This window comes from Leptonychotes weddellii, chromosome 4 (assembly GCF_054177405.1).
Source record: "Leptonychotes weddellii isolate Sample4059 chromosome 4, ASM5417740v2, whole genome shotgun sequence".
In the NCBI taxonomy this organism is placed as follows: domain Eukaryota; kingdom Metazoa; phylum Chordata; class Mammalia; order Carnivora; family Phocidae; genus Leptonychotes; species Leptonychotes weddellii.
In genome coordinates this window covers 90,463,271-90,479,368 of record NC_138372.1, presented here as the reverse complement: position 1 = coordinate 90,479,368, position 16,098 = coordinate 90,463,271, and the positions used below count along the sequence as shown (strand labels likewise).

Here is a 16,098-nt window from a genome sequence, read left to right as displayed (position 1 = left end):
ATTTCTCAGAGAAGAAAATGTTAAGAGAGGCTCTTGAATCCTGGAGAGATCAATGTCTCAAAGTCTCTCTCTCTCTCTCTCTCTCTTTCACACACACACACACACACACTCACACACCACACAGACGAATTTATGTTGTTCTACTGTCTTGCAATATTGGTCTGTTGCTTTGCAATGATTGTCGCATTATTTTATGTGCATTGCTTTTCAGGTTTTAGAGTCAGAAGCAGAGCAATGTCTCTCGACTTCTGGGAGGCAGCAGAATGCCTTCAGCTCTAGCCCCCTGCCTGTTAGTGCTTGCCCTCGTGGCTGGGGGGGTCCTCCAGCCATCCCCCAAACAGAAGCTGCCCCTTGGTCACTTTCTCTCTCCCGCAGGGGCATTTCAGTGGGCCCTCTTGCTTTTTCCGGCAGGGCCTTCTTAGCCCATCCTGTAGCGATGATGGGTGGCTGGAGGACACAGACGCAGTGGCCCTGCTCCAGGGTGTTTGAGGTGAGGCAGCTCTTTTTAAGGCTTTTTGAGGAGTCGGGCAGAAACCTTGTGCCTTCGGGGTGGGGTCAGTTGTATAGGAATTGTGGAAATCACTGCTCTCACTTACCCCAGCTGCCCAGACCCGGGAAACGCTAGGTAGCTCAGGCACTTCCTAGGTCCCAGGTGTTCCCTTTATTTCCACTGGGGAAAGGGAAGGCACATGGACCCCCTCTCATGGACTCCTCACTCCAATCAAGATGCCTTGCAGAAAGGTAATTTGCCCAGAGTTGCATGATTAATTAAGAACTCAGGAGGCGGGGGCGCCTGGTGGTTTAGTCGGAAGAGCACACAACTCTTGATCTCGGGGTCGCGAGTTCAAGCCCCACGTGGGGTGTAGAGACTACTAAAAATAAATAAGAACCCAGAATGTGGACCTGTCTCTGGGTGACTCTAAAGATCTCTCCACTGCTAAACGACCGTCTCCCCTGTTGTCTCCCCCCACCCCCACCTGGTTCTGCCTTCCTGTCCTGGCATCCTCCCTGCTTGTTCCAGCAGCCCACACACCAACACGGGAATCACGCTGCTGAAATCCTGGGGCGCTTTACCCCAAAATCAGCAGTCAGGCAGGCTGGATGTTTACCCTCCAGGGCCCTCCTCCGGGGTACGGAGGGTATGGACGAAGCAACAGGAGGAGAGCAAGAGAAAGAGCTTTATGCCCGAAGAACTTCCTGCCTCCTTGGAAATCGGAGTGCTGGGTAAAATGTCAGAGATCAGTTTTTCTCACCCACTCACCCGACAGCACTAGCTTCTGGGGAATGCCAGTCAGTGTGTCTCAGGGCTGTGAAAGTCGTGGTGGGGTGGGCAGGTGTCCCCCTTTCGCTGAGAAGAAGCCTGAAGAGGTCTGCCCACCCGGCTGGACTGTCTCAGGGGCCCAGGGCCAGCTCCATCCTCGGTGACAAACTCAGCACTCTTGTCATCTGGGCTCACAGCCCTCCTGAGGTCCCCCCCCCCCCAGATACCACACCGGTGGTGACCAGCCTCTGTCTGAGCATCCACTGCCCCCAGAGGGAGGGACTCCAGCCTCCTCGCTTCCTGGCACATGCCCTGACACTTTGAGCTGTTCCAGGCCTTTCTTATTTGGAGATTAAATCGCCATCCCTGCTGCTGCCTTCCAGAGGCAGGAGGAAAAGACGTGCGCTGCATCCAGACCCTGAAGCAAGCCCCCCACCCCACCCCCCGACCCCCGCCCCGGTCCGCTGTGGCCTCCGCCCTCTGGCCTGGTCGAGGCCCGGAAAGGCAGCTCTGCGAGCCCGGCCTCCCCGGCTGGCTGGGAGCGGGCAGCCTCCGTGCCTGCGGGGACTTCTGCCCGGCAGCCCTGCTTCCTCATACCTGAGCCGGCCGCTGCCGCCGCCCCACTCCCGGCCCCAGCACCGTATTTAAGGCCGGCCGGCGGGCGCTGGCTGTGAGTCACGGCGCCGGGAGGGTGGCCGCAGCTCCGCGTCCCCCAGCACCCAACACGCCGCGGGAAGGGACCCTTCCCCTCGCCATGGCTTCCCTGGGGCAGATCATCTTCTGGAGGTAGTGTACTCTTCCCTAGCTTGGCCGGGGAAGGGAACAGGGGTGAGGGCTTTGGGGGAGGTGCCGAGGACTCGTGGGCTCCCTGTGCCCTCGTCTGACCCAGCCCTGGGCTGGCAAGGAGCCCGGCCGGCGCAGAGCCCAGCCGGACTTGACCGAGCGTCGCAGCCCAGCCACTCGGGGTCAGGCTGGTTTTCTGCCATGGAGGGCTGCCACCTGCCCCGGGCAGCTCTGGGTCAGGGGATTGCGTGCGCCAGGCCGAGAGCATCCCGAGACATCGAGGTTCTTGGGGCGCACCGAGCAGGGCGGCATGGAGCTGCGTGCTGGGAATGGAAGGCACCAGTGACTGATGATGGGTGGGATGCAGGGGGGCCCCACTATACGGTCCCTGGGATGAAGCAGGTGAGCCTGTTCTGACCCTTCTCTGGGGGTGTGACTTCCCAGTACTGCTGTGTAACCCACACCAACACCCTCCCTCCATCCCAGCTCCAGGAGGGGGTCCCTCATTCTCCTGGGGGCTCCCTGGAGAGGAGACTCCTGCAGCTGCTGCTGAGAAAGCAGGGATTTGCTAAACCCTCCCCCCTCCCCCCCCCCAGTCTGCTCACCCTGGGGGCTGGGGCGGAGCAGGGAAGGACACTGGAAGGAAGAGCTTGGGAGGCACAAATGCAGAAGGCAAGTAGAGCTGACAGGATGGAGAGCCCAGAGCTGAGAGGAGGGGCCCCCATACATGAAGAAAGAAGAAAGCCTAGCCCTGACATTTTGCTCCTCTCACTTAGCGGCCTCTAGTTGCCTCCTTTCCCCTCAGGACATCACTTCCCTTTCTGCAAAGAAAGAGATGGAAAGTGAAGGGTTTTCCCGGAGAGGGTTGGTGATTCAGTATCGGTCACAACTCATGATGGTGTTTAGGAAGGCAGGAAGGCTGGTACCTGTCGGTTCTAGGGGTTGTTTGCGAGACCAGTTCTCTTAATTTCTAGGTGTCTTTTCCGCAGAGAGGAAAAGAAGGGAAAGAGGGAGGAAAAGAAAGCTCAGCTTAACAGTGAAGTTTGTCAAGAGGCTGAGGAACATTACTTCCCAGGGGCAGCCTGGAAAATTCTCTCCCTTCAAACAAAATGACAGCTCCCTCCCTCGTGTCTGTCTGGAATAACTAGTCCTGCTGCAGGGGTTGGGGGGGTGGGGGGGCCCCTGCGTGGCCAGTAAGGGTGTAGGGCAGCACTCCCCTTCTGACAAGGACACCGCTCCCAGGAGAAGCAGCAGGTAGAGGGGGGCATGCACTGGGGTTTCCTGCCCTGCAAGAACACCCCAGGAAGCACCGACGTCAGAGGAACTGGTGTTTTGCTAGCACCTTCTATCTCCATGCCCTGGGCTAGGTGCCACACAGAAATCTCCTTTAATCCTTGCCAGAGCCTGTGAGAGTTCATTATCACCTCAGAGAAGTTAAGTCATGTGCTCAAGGCCACACAGCGTGCAGGGGGCAGGGCAGCGTTTAAATCCACTCTACCTAACTCTGAAACCCAAGCTCTCTCCTCTGGGCCAGGCTTGCGCCCCCCCACCCCCCTCCCTGACCTGCCTGTCCCAGCTCCCCCCGCCCCCCCCACCCCCATTCCTCCATTCTGGTTCCATAGATGTGAAACACTCATGCAACAGAAGTGATTCTGTTGTTCCAAAGATGGATGTGTGGGCTTTCTAATAATACATTACAACCAGCCCGACTGGTTTGGTGGGAGGATTAGCAGGAAGTGGGTGTTCAAAATGCATACTCCCCCACCCTTTAGAGACCAAATGGAATCCACAGAGGCTCCTCTCCGTGGCCCCAGCATGCCTCATTAGCTATTCATGCTCTGCAGTGGCAAAAGCAGTGACAAGGCACAGAACAGCAGAGCTTTTGTGACAAAGAGACCACCGGGAAGAGGGTCAATGGGCGGGCTGGGTGGGAAGCAGGGTCTGGAGAATTCATCCCAGGGAGCCATGGGAGCCCACCTGGGGGAACCCCGTGTCTACTTTTGGCCCTAACAAACCCTCTTTCTTTGCCATAATTGTCTTAATTCATAATAATTCCTTTTATTGAGGCGATCATGACTGCTGGTGATGTGGGAGAGCTTATGAGAGGGCCTGCCCATCCTCTGCAGGCCTGGTGGTGGATTACTTCCTTAAATAATTACCAGAGAGCTTAATACCTTCCAATCTCATGCTCAAAGATGCAGGCCACTCAGGGATGGAATACCGATGTGCGGTTTCTACTGTGCCTGACCTCCTTGGGCTATTTAAGTACTGTGTGATCAGAATTTTCCTCCCCTCCTCCCATTATAGCTGTCAACGGGAACAGCATTTGCCCATGGAACATTTGTTGAGTACCTGCTGGGAGTCCAAGGGCAGAAAAGTCATGACCCCTGCTCAACGAGGTTATGTTCTGGTCAACAACATTAACTGAGTACCTACTATATGCTGGGCATTGGACTGGGCACTGGGGCAAAAGCAGCTAAGACATTGATGAGATTATAGCCTAATGAAGGAGGACTCTCAAACAGATCATTCCAACCTGCTCTTCATAGGTCAAGAGATAATAAGAGCAGGAGGCAACAGCAACACTTCCTTAACCTAAGGCTTTGGGGAAGGTTTCCTGAGCCAGGCGATGGCTGGATGGCTGGGTTAAGTCTTGAAGGATGAGTTAGTGTGATCCAGGTGAAGAAGGGTGGGAAGGACACCCTGTGCAGAGAAAAGAATAGAATAGAACTCATGAACCAGCATGGGGTGTTGGAAAGCTACAAGCTACTCTCCTATCATCATCAGAGTATGAAGCATGAGGGAGGGAGTGGGATGAGGCAGGAGAATCAGAGCCAGGTCATGCTAGGCTTTATCTACCAGGCTCCAAGTTAGGAATTTGTTGTTGTGATGAGGAGCCAATGAAGGCTCTCAAGCAGGGGAATCTTGGTGGTTTTCGTCTTAGGTGGGTTACTCCCACGGTAGCATGGAGGATGGATAGGAGGGCATTGAGCCTGGAGGCCAGGAGAAACAGTAGGGAAACAGTTGTGGTCAGAAGTATAAGGAATAATGAGGACCTGAAGTAGAGAATGATAGCGGGGATCTAGAGGGGAAAACCAATTCCAGAAACGTTTAGAACTGAAAATCAGTAATATATGATAAATCAATAGAGGGGGAGTTAGGGTGGTGCAGAGTAGGAGTAGATGAGGCAAAGGAAGGAGCCTGGAATGCCCCATGTTTCTGCATTGGACAGAGTGAATAGGGAAGAGTGAGGAGAGATGGGAGTTAGTTAACTCTGGTACATGATGAATTTGAGGTTCCCCTGGGACCTCCAGTTGCAGATGCTCAACAGGCAGTGGAAGGCATGAGGCTGAAACTGGGAGAAGTCAGGCCTGGAGATAGCAATTGAGAGTCATTGACTCATAGGCAGGGAATGATCACTTGGGATGTCTTCTAAGGAAAACACATACAGAGGGGCAAGGAGGCAGGGATGGCAAGCTAAAGAAAACCAACTTTCAAGGGCGGGCAGAGGAAGATGAGTCAAAGAAAGAGCTGGGAGTACATGGTGGGAGAGGTAGGAAGAGAGCAGGATAGACAAGTCTCAGGGATGTCAACAGAGCAAAGTTTCAGAGAGGTCCCAGGGCTGGAAGGGGTGTCATTCAGGCTCAGTAAGGTCTGGTGCTGATAGAGAGATCCACTCCAGATAAAAATATGGCCTATGCAGCATTTCAGCTGGTGTTGCCCAGAAAATGAAGAGAACATACTGCCAAGGAGATCGTGCACCCAAATGAGGCCAAGAAGGGACAGGGATGGCTCTGAGTCCAGCCTGAAGAAGGACTCATGGGTGCACAGTCAGCAGAGAACACCAGATAGCTGTAACATCTGGTAGCTCTCCTTCCTGAAAACAGAGACACGACTACAGCAGAAATGAGGCCCAGCTCACACAGATTTCAAATTTTTATTCTGCTTTCCCTCCCTTCATCCTCCTCTCCCCCCCGCCCTTCTTTCCTTCCTTCCTTTTCTCTGGATCCTTCATCTATTCTTATTCTGACTCTTCTATCTCAAGTGAGTTCTTTGGAGCATTTAAGACTGGGGGAAATCACCAGCTACGATGGGATTAATGAAGACATGTCAAAGGAAGGAAATTACTGGGTGGAGAAAGAACAGGCATCTTTTTACCAGAAGAAGGTACATGAAACACAAAATGAGGGAGGCTAGAACAAGAGCAGCTCCAGGAGCTTTGCTCTGCAGTCTTGCTTCCCATTGTCCCATGTTTTCAAGCTGGTGGCTGGCTCAAACATAGCAGACATTAATGGCCAGAGAAGACAGTGCTTGGCAACACAATGAAAGTTTGCCTGATGAGAAAATCACGCAAGGGCTGGCGTGGAGAGCATCTCAGCACGGGTCATGATGATACTTGCAACCCCACTGAGGTATGAGATGGGCCCAACTTTCAGACTCTCTGAGCCTACAAAATCTAAGGCTTCAGGGCCCATCCCCCATGAACAGGATAGGAGGTTAGAAAATGAGATAAGGGGCGCCTGGGTGGCTCAGTTGGTTAAGCGACTGCCTTCGGCTCAGGTCATGATCCTGGAGTCCCGGGATCGAGTCCCGCATCGGGCTCCCTGCTCAGCAGAGAGTCTGCTTCTCCCTCTGACCCTCCTCCCTCTCATGCTCTCTGTCTCTCATTCTCTCTCGCAAATAAAAAAAAAAAAAAGAAAATGAGATAAAACTGCACATTAGAAGAAAGACTTAAATAGGTGGCACCTGTGTTCCTGCCCCCATCAGAAGTACATCATCTTCTGAGCCTGGCACTCTTTCCCCATTTCCACCTCTTACAATGCCACTCCCCTCTTGCAACATTCAGCTCAAATGGTGTCTCCACTTTGAAGTCTTCCTGGATCTTTCTGGTTGCAATCAATTCCTCCTTTTATGTTCGTGGTTGGCCATGTTGATGGATTTCTGTTCCTGGTGCCCATCTGTTTCCCTCCGTAGAGTTAGCCCCTTGAGGTTCTGGCCTTTGTCTTGTTCACTGTTGTATGAAGGCCGTGTTGCACCATGGCTACATATCTGGGCTCTGGGATCAGACTGTCTGGATTCAAATCCTCCTGTCACCTTGAACACTTATCCCACTGGAATTAGTCGGGCTAATTAGCCTCTGTGAGCCTCAATTTCCCTATCTGTAAGATCGGGTGACAGCGGTACCTAACTCCTAGGGTTATGTGAATGACATGTAATGATTATATGTCTGGCACACCCTAAGAGCTCTATAAATATTAGCTATCGCTAGAGTTATTACTTGCAATTCTACAATGCCCAGTACATGACTAGTTCTCTGTAAGAACTTATTAACCTCAACTCCATGAGCCCACTGACCCTCCTGTCCCTTGAATAGATGTTCTCGTGAGACTATACTTTGGATAAATTGCCAGTGGGGTCTCCTAAAGACAGTTAACTCTAACAACAGTCTGGAGAATAGTCAGAGTTTTCTAGATTCTTGTTTTGAAAAAGAAAAAAAAATCAAGTCCACCTCACCTTCTATTGTTTATGAATCTGACACATGATCCATCTCTCAACCTGAGAATGACTAGTTTAGAATAAATGTCTGGCTCTGTCAGTATCAAGCATGAAGACAAATGAGGTGAGCTGGGGAGATCCCTGTGTATACAAGCTCAGCAGGTAGATCTTACTGATCAGGCACTTCTGACATCAAGAGCCACAACCTCCAGGGGGCAGTTGGAGCTACGGAGACCTGACCAAGCACTAGGTAATGGTTAACCAGCTAAACCGCCCCACACTCCTAATTATCTCCATTTCACAGATGCAAATGTTGAGGCAAGACGACTTGCTCAATGTCTCCTACCCAGCCAATGGCAGGAACCAACTAGTTCCCACCTAGACCGCCATACTGACTGTTATTAGAAAAGTATCTTTCTAATCAGCTCTGCCTCATCTCCTGCCACTTGAAGCAAAACCCATCTCATCACTGGCAAAACTCACTTCCTCTGGGACAAGTGACTGCCAGGGTTCTTAACCATGGAGGAGGGAGCTGTCCCCAGAACAGGCTGGAGCCTGGGGATTATCCAGTCCTGGTTTGTGTTATTTCAAGTAGCACACAGCTACCTGAGCTCCAGATGAGTGAGCTGAGGAAGAAAAAGTGACTAAATCTCAGTGAGAATTACATACTTTCAGAACTTGAAAATTCAGACATTCATTGCTGAGACAATGAAAATAAATTGTGTGACTTGCCCAAGGTTATGCAGTTTAAAAAAGTGGGTACAACCGAGGTCTTTCAATAATCCTATATTGCTCAGTGTCCCTAGTGTTGGATGGCAGCCAACCACGATTTACCCAAACAACAAGGCTCCCTCAATCGGAGAGACCAAAGCTTCCTCCACATTTACCTTTGACATATAAAGAAGTAGAAAGGATGTTGGTACTAGAATTAAGCTGACGTGTGTTCATATTCCAGCTCTCCATATTCCTAGCTGGGTGACCTCAAGTACGTTACTGAACCCCTCTGTGTCTTCATTTCCTCCCCAGTCAATTGGGATTAATAACAGTACCTACCTCATAGAGTTGTTGTCGAGACTAAATGAGTTAACACGCAAGAGAGGTTGAGAGCGGCACCTGGCAGGGTTAGCGCTTTCTGTAGGAGTTACTCTTATTCAATTATTCCCTCCCACTGTTTTTACAGAATAACAAAGTGATTTGGAGGGAGGGAGAGGAAGGACAAGTGCAACAGTGGCAGCTGGGGTTAAGAGACCTCAGCATCTGAATTGTTCTGGGGTTTCAGTCAACTGGAGATACCTTCTTTTCTAGTCCCCATTTGGTGAGATACGGGAACAATCCTGGCCACCCGAGGGGCAACACACTCTACAACACTCCAAGCCAGTCTCCTGACGGCAGCCGCAGTAGCCCCACCTGGGCTTGTTAGAAATGCAAATTATTTCTGGTACCGCCCTCCCCCCCAAGACCCACTGAATCACAGCCTGGGGGTGGGGCCCGGCAATGTGTATTAACAAGCCATCCAGGTGATGCTGATGTGCTCTCAAGTTCCAGAAGCTCTGTAATAGCGTTCTTTCTGCGCTCTTGATTCCTCGGGGAAAGCAGGAGGATTTAATCCAGACAGAGATAAATTTCACCTGGGATCATTTATCATCCCACAGTTCTCCTTAAGAAATGTTCTAAAGAGGGACAGATGGGCCTTGATGAAAACAAAGGGAAAAACATGAAGTTTCTGCAGGTAGAAACCCAGGTCATATTTCCCTTTATATTAGCTTCCCGCAATCCCAAACCATCTGCCTGGAACGTTTCAGATTTACTAGCCGATCACTTCCAAATGTATTCCTACTACTCCCAGCACAGCAGTAATGGGAGAAAGGGCAGACAGTTTCCCCTCTTTCTTTTTCTGCAGATTTAGAATGAAAAATTTCATAGAATAAAAACCATGAAAGATTTGAGAAAGGGAGAGAACATCCATACAATTTAGGGGTATTGAATAGTCTCTTTTAGCTTCCTAAGGGCTCCTCATTGTGCTCTCTCCCACCCCCACCTCCACCCAAAATGGCCATTTCATACCTCTCTTCTCTTCAGTCCTCTTGCAAGTCACCACCCCCACCCCACCCCACCCCCGCCCACACACACCTCCCGCCCCAGTCTCAGATGATTGTCTTGCTATATCCTTCGCTGAGAAAAGAGGAGTCAGCAGACAGGTACTCCTTCATCTTTCCATTTCCAAAACTACCTGCTATACTCACCTGTGCCCTTTTTCTCTGCCTCCCTTCCTGGTACGGAGGATGAGTCCAGCTCCTATCAAAGAGCAACCCCTCTGTGCCCTGGATCCATGGGATCCATCTGATCTCACCTGCTCCTCGAAAATGCTTCTACCAGCCAGCATCCGCAGTCCTCCCTCTGCTCATCTTGTATCCCTGTCAGCATGCAGCCCCCAGTCAGTGTTTGCTATCTTCAAGGGGAAAACCTCTCGAAGCCTTACAGCCTCTCCAGCAGCCGCCCCCCCGCCGACCCGGCCCCCATGCCCCCATGTCTCTTTTCCCTTCTCCGCAAACTTGCCAAGAGAGAGCTGTCTGGAGTTACTGCTCTGAGGTTTGCAGCATCGTGGAGGGAGTATGATGTGGTTCCTAGCACAGTCTGGAGCCAGGCTGCCACTTTCTAGCCATGTGGCCTTGGGCAGGTTATTTTTTCTCTCCGTGCCTGGGTTCCTCATCTGTAAAATGAGGATGATGTTAGAATCTGCATAATAAGACTGTGAATTAATACATATAAAGCACTTAGCAGACCCTTACTGTAAACCATGATTTTGTCCCCACTATACCAAGATATTGCTCCTGTCAATGCCAAACCTAATGTTGACTTCTCTGTTCCTATTTTCACAACAGCATTCAATGCAGATGTCCCACTACCTACTTCTTGATCTCTTTTCTTGGTTTCCATGATACTACACTCCCCTGATTCCACTCCCCCTTCCCCTGTGATACTGGTATGATCTCTTGGGGTTCACCTCTGCTTCTCTATGCCTGGTCCTGGTTTGGGGATAGCTACACCCTCCCCTGCCTCCCTGTACGATTGAAAACCAACCAGGTCTTCCTCTGGGGAACCTGCTCTGGTATGAGGCCTTTCATTCATTTCCTATATTTGATGATTGGTTCTACTCTGCTAAAAAGCCTCAGGGTCCAGGAACAAAATATAACGGTATAGGGACAATTATCCTTTAAAGGGGCTGGCATAAGCTTCAGGGTTGGGATAGAGTCCCATAAGGATGCTAGGGTGAGCCGTGTACTAGCAAGTGCGGTGTAGGAGGATGGCCACATTGGGCCACCCTTCTTGGAAACAGCCTCAATGCCTAGCAGGATTCCCCCATCTGCCTGCTTCTCATTCTGCTCAACCCATTATCCTGTCGCATCAGAGCATCATGGAGTCCAAGCAACATGCACGATTCAAATACCTAATAATCTCTGTGTTTAAGTACCTAAGACAGTGGTTCCCAAAGTGAGGCCGGCAGACACTGATACTGCAAAAAAATTTTCCCCAGAAGAGTTCGGTAGTGCAGCAAATTTGGAAGCGTTGAATATTATTAGGTTGGACCATATGAAATTGTCAATGTTCAATTGTTTTCGACCTACAGAAATGGTAATTTCAAAAGGTTCAACCTAAAATGTACCCTTCTGGGACATTCACTTAGGCATATTAGCATATTAAAGTCCTAAAGGTAAAGAAACTGATTGTGATTGATGCAATGTTATGAAAATGTAATCCTTTTTAAAATAATACTTATTCATAAACATCAGGACACACTTCGGGAATCTAGGGGCCCGAGTAATTAGGCCAGAAGAGAAGTCATGAATAGAAAAAAGCACATTACTGTGGGAGCCTGGGAGCAGCATCAGGGACTGAGCAAATGCACGGGAGGAAAAGAGCAGGCTGGTATTTTCCATCCTGGGAATGCCCGCTCATCTTTGATATCCAAAGTCATATTTTTCAGACCTTCCCCTTATACAATAATTCTTCCCTGATTAACCTTCTTCCAAATAGGCTTTTTTGTAACTGACTTCTGCCCTTTTCTCCCTCGTAAAGTATAGGGAGGATTCGTGAGGTGACATCAACAGCTCACCCCATATTCCTCAAACGACAGATACTAAATAAACATGGGTATTATGTTGACTGCCCTCTCATTATTATAATTATTAATTAGGTTATCTTTTCCGGGTATTAGCATCATCTCAGTTCATAGGTGCTCATCTAATACACTTACAACTGTGAGGTGAGTTCAGCTAATCTGGATGCTGGGAGGAGTCTCAGTGCTGATGTCCTCAGGGACCATCTCACATATGCTCTATGAAGAACGTGGGCACGTAGCCAGATCTGAATTTGTTGCTCTCCAGGCACCAGAGCCGAATGTCCGTGACAGAGAATGAAATTGTTGGACAGGGTAGATTCAGGTAGAAGAGAGTGAGACACGGGGCTTGGCCAGGACTACGTCCTCAGTGCTTTCACCCTTCCCACCCCCCATCCCACCGTCTGGAGTTCTTCCCCTGAGAGAGCCTTTAACAGGCTTCTCCTTCATTCATATACAACCTAATGTCCATCACTGTGACAGACCCTGTGTGGAGCCACTAGGCATTTTGACATCTGTCAGCCCCTGTAGTCATCTAGCAGGTGTTAGGTGCAGGTAGGTATTGTCTAATACTCTGGGGAAGTGCGGGATGAGAGCTGATAGGTAGGGTGTTGCTTCCCTATGAGAGCAGAGAGTTCATTAAAGTAGCTAATTGTAGCCTGGCGGGACTTAAGTGACATTAAATGGGGCCCTGGCAGTTTCGTGTCCTGCGATGGAAGACACAGCCCAGAGTGGGCAGGCTTACAAAAGAAATGCTTCGCCTGCCAGGGGCATTGCTACAAACACTCAGTTGCCAGGAAGGGTAAAAACAAGCCTTTTTGATTTCTCATGATGTAAGTGAAAACAAAGCCTTTGACTTAGGGATGCTGAAAGCGCGAGCACGGATAAGCCTTGAGCAAGCCACATCATCTTTCAGATCCTCACGTCTCATGTGTCTTCTACCCGTAAAAGTCAAATGATCTTCGTGATATTTGGAGAGCTCTCAGAGCCATGGGAAGGGAAGGGGCACGGACGTTTCTACTTCTCTTCAGCTGCATGATAGATGGGAAAAGGGTGGGATTTGGAACCACAGGGGCCTGACTCGACTTCCCTTTCCAAATCTATACTGTGTAATAGGCCAGTCACTTAATTTCTCCTGTTAAGCAAGGACAATACATGGACCTCCCAAAACCGCCCTGAGGATCAAAGGTGATGAGGCAGAGTAGATGATCATGGCAGTGACATTGATGGCAACACAGAGCTCTCTTGCATTACTTGACATGTCTACATCTTTAATTGGAAGCTGTCTCACCCATTTGAAGAAGATAACTTTTAAAAAGCACCAAGACCCATACACTGTGGACTTTAAAATAGGCAGAAGTATTAAAAGCAATGGTCATACATGTCCTATTGTCCATTTCCTGTTGGGTCCAGCTTTCAAAGGGTCTGTCCGTGTTAGGGATGTAGCCCCACATTTTGGATCTCTCAGACCACAACTTATATCAGTTCTGGTGTTGGCCTTCCTGTAGGATCACCTTACAGTCCCACGACCTTATAATCAAGGCCTCCAGTATTGGGTTCTTCCTGTGTCAATACGGTTCTACAAGTTCTGCATACACTACTGATTAATTTGACAAATATTTATTGATCATCTCTTTTGTACCTGGCACCAGAGATCCTAGGGTTTCAGTCATGTACCAGGTGTAGGGCCTAACATCATTCGGAGTACAGATGAGAAGAGGCAGATAAATAAGCATGTGATTATCATACAGTACTCTATATGCCACTGCAGGCCAGTTTCTGAATGCTTTGAAATCAACTTCTAATCCAGCGTTGGTGATTGGAGAGACCTTTCGAAGGAGGTGGCTTCTGAATGGGAATTAGTGAAGCAAGGAGAAGTGGGAAGAACATCCACGCAAAGTGCAAGGCCTATGAGGTGGGGCAGGAAGGGAAGACGAGTGGGAAGGCAGAGCAGGGACCAGAGTGGCATCGGGAGAGACCAGCATGGGCTAGATTTAACCTTCTCAACAACTGAAGGGACGCCTGGGTGGCCCAGTCAGTTAAGCATCTGCCTTTGGCTCAGGTCATGATTCCAGGGTCCTGGGATCAAGTCCCGCATTGGGCTTGCTCGGTGGGAGTGTGCTTCTCCCTCTGCCTGCTGCCCCCCTGCTCATTTTCTCTCTCTCTCTAATAAATACATAAAATTTTTTAAAAAATGATTGAAGAAGTTGACTTTTATCCTCCCATTTTGCAGCTGAGTAAATTAAGGCTTAGAGTGCTGTGAGAAAGTGAAGGGAGATGTCCGGTGGAAAGACAAGAAGATGTACAAAACCAGCAGAGGAGATCAAATCACTTTTGAGAACGATTTTCAAATGAGTGAGGAGAGATGATGAGGTCAAGAAGCCTTTGGTTAATGGCAGGACTCTGTGAGGCCCATTACTTACACTTTCTGCAGGGGATCATAAATTTCACTACTTAACCATGATCACAACTGTTGAATATAATATATGCAAAGGGAATCGAAAATAGAGTCTAGATCTATCTGCCTCCAAAGTCTATACCCTTTCCTAGTTTAGAAAGAAATTTATTTTATTTTTGATGCTAAGAATAAGTGGTTGCAGCAGCTGGGGAAGTCAGGGTGCCCAGGCTGGTGGCAAGGTGACTCTCATGAGGTCAATCTCTTTAGGTCCAAAGGCTTGATGGCTATACTGTGTCAAGAACCTAGCTCGCCAGGAGCCTCAGTGCCAAGACCCCAAATGCCATGTTCCACTGCCTTTCTTTAAAAGCCCTTCGAAGTAAAACTGTAAGTGTCAGCAAAGAGGGATATTGGTATGAGAAGGTGTTTTGAAACTGCAAAGCTATCAGGTCCTTGGCCCTTTTGAGGCACCAGAAGGACTTTTTTCCTTAAAGAGGTCCCCCAAAACCTCTGTGCTTAAACTGTATGAGAAGACTAAAATTTTGAAAGCTTTTGCGGCACCTGGCTGGCTCTGTCAGTGGCGCATATGACCCTTGATCTTGGGGTTGTGGGTTCAAGTCCCACACTGGGTGTAGAGATTACTTAAAAATAAAATCTTGAAAGCAAACAAACTTTGAAAGCTTTTGACCATGACCAAAGCTGGAAAAGGAAAAAAGATAAATCTGGCTGTTTTCTCATATTTCCAGGTTGACATTTTCTCATAGACAAATTCCTAGATCAACAAAATGCTCAACTTCATTAGATTTAGCAAATAGGTAATTATAGTTGCCCTAATGCTGACCCCAATATATTCCGTTTATTCCAATAAAGGTGTTATATGAATGTAAATGCTAATTTTCTGAGGCAGAAAATATGGGGCTTACAAGAGAATCTGTTTAATATGTGTGTAGAGGATCCTGCTACTTCCCCGTTTCCTATGCTTAAGGCAAGTACAACTGTAAAGAGGGGAGTTGCAAGATGGTGGGCTTTCACTGGCATTCCCCAAAGGTGCCAAACTGTGAAGGAAGTGTTTTTCATTTATCTGAAAATTCTGGGAGCTCCTGGTGCTGCCCACCTGGGCTTCCTGGAACTGCGGTTTTTCTCGAACCATCATGTTGGGCAGGTGTGAACAGCCTATCACGTTATGAACACTTCTGCTCCCTTAAGTTGAAGACAAACCAGTTCTGTATGACTTCTAGTCCGTATGCACTGGGTCCCGGCTCTGACTCTGACAGTGTAAACCACTGACCCCCTGTTTTAACTGTTTCTGTTTTAACAGCATCACGTTGAAAGAAGCCTGTTCGCCCGCCATCTAAAAGACAGGTCAAACCTAAAGAAAATAGAGTTTTCTTTGCAAAATGTGTTTTCCTTATTTGTTTACATATGCAAAGTGGGATTAGTGTGGAAACGTTGGGAAATACAGAAAAGCACAAAAGAAAAAAAATCAAAATCTTTATCATCCCTAACCGAGGGATAATCCCCATTACTATGTCCTTCCAGTCTTTTTCCTCGGTATTTATATTTAATAAATGATATCATACAGTGCATATTATTTTAGATACTTTCAGGACGCCTGGCTGGCTCAGTGGGTGGAGCGTCCAACTCTTGATCTCGGGGTCGTGAGTTCAAGCCCTATGTTGGGAGTGGAGATTATGTATAAAATCTTAAAAAAGAAACTACTTTCTATTCGCTGGCTTTGGGAACATGTTTCATATAAATAAATATTCTTGGGTGATGTGATTCTTTATGACTACATAGTACTGCCTCTAATAATGAGCCTTAATTCACTCACTCAGTTCTCTGTTCTTGGACATGTAGGCTGCTTTCAGTGATTTGCCCACAATTACTATGTTAATTTTAACTAACCCTGTAGTTGCCATCCTTGGGAATGCATCCCTTTGGTTCTTTAGAATGAGTTCTTAGAAGTAGAATTACTGGTTGGAAGCTTGCTAGGTACATTGTAAGCCTTCTGATGCACATGGACAAATTGTCCCCCTCTCCTAACCC

At 48.7% G+C, this 16,098-nt stretch overlaps 1 protein-coding gene across 2 annotated transcripts in view; it reads left to right on the top strand.

Annotated features, from left to right (window-relative positions):
* Positions 1–1,901: 1,901 nt before the first annotated feature.
* Positions 1,902–16,098, top strand: part of VTCN1 (V-set domain containing T cell activation inhibitor 1) — a 68,016-nt gene continuing 53,819 nt past the window's right edge. For both annotated transcript variants that reach the window (XM_081815786.1, XM_081815787.1), the window contains exon 1: positions 1,902–2,047. In XM_081815786.1, coding sequence (XP_081671912.1) covers positions 2,016–2,047 — 32 coding nt within the window. In that variant the 5' untranslated portion in view covers positions 1,902–2,015. The remainder of the gene's footprint in view (positions 2,048–16,098) is intronic.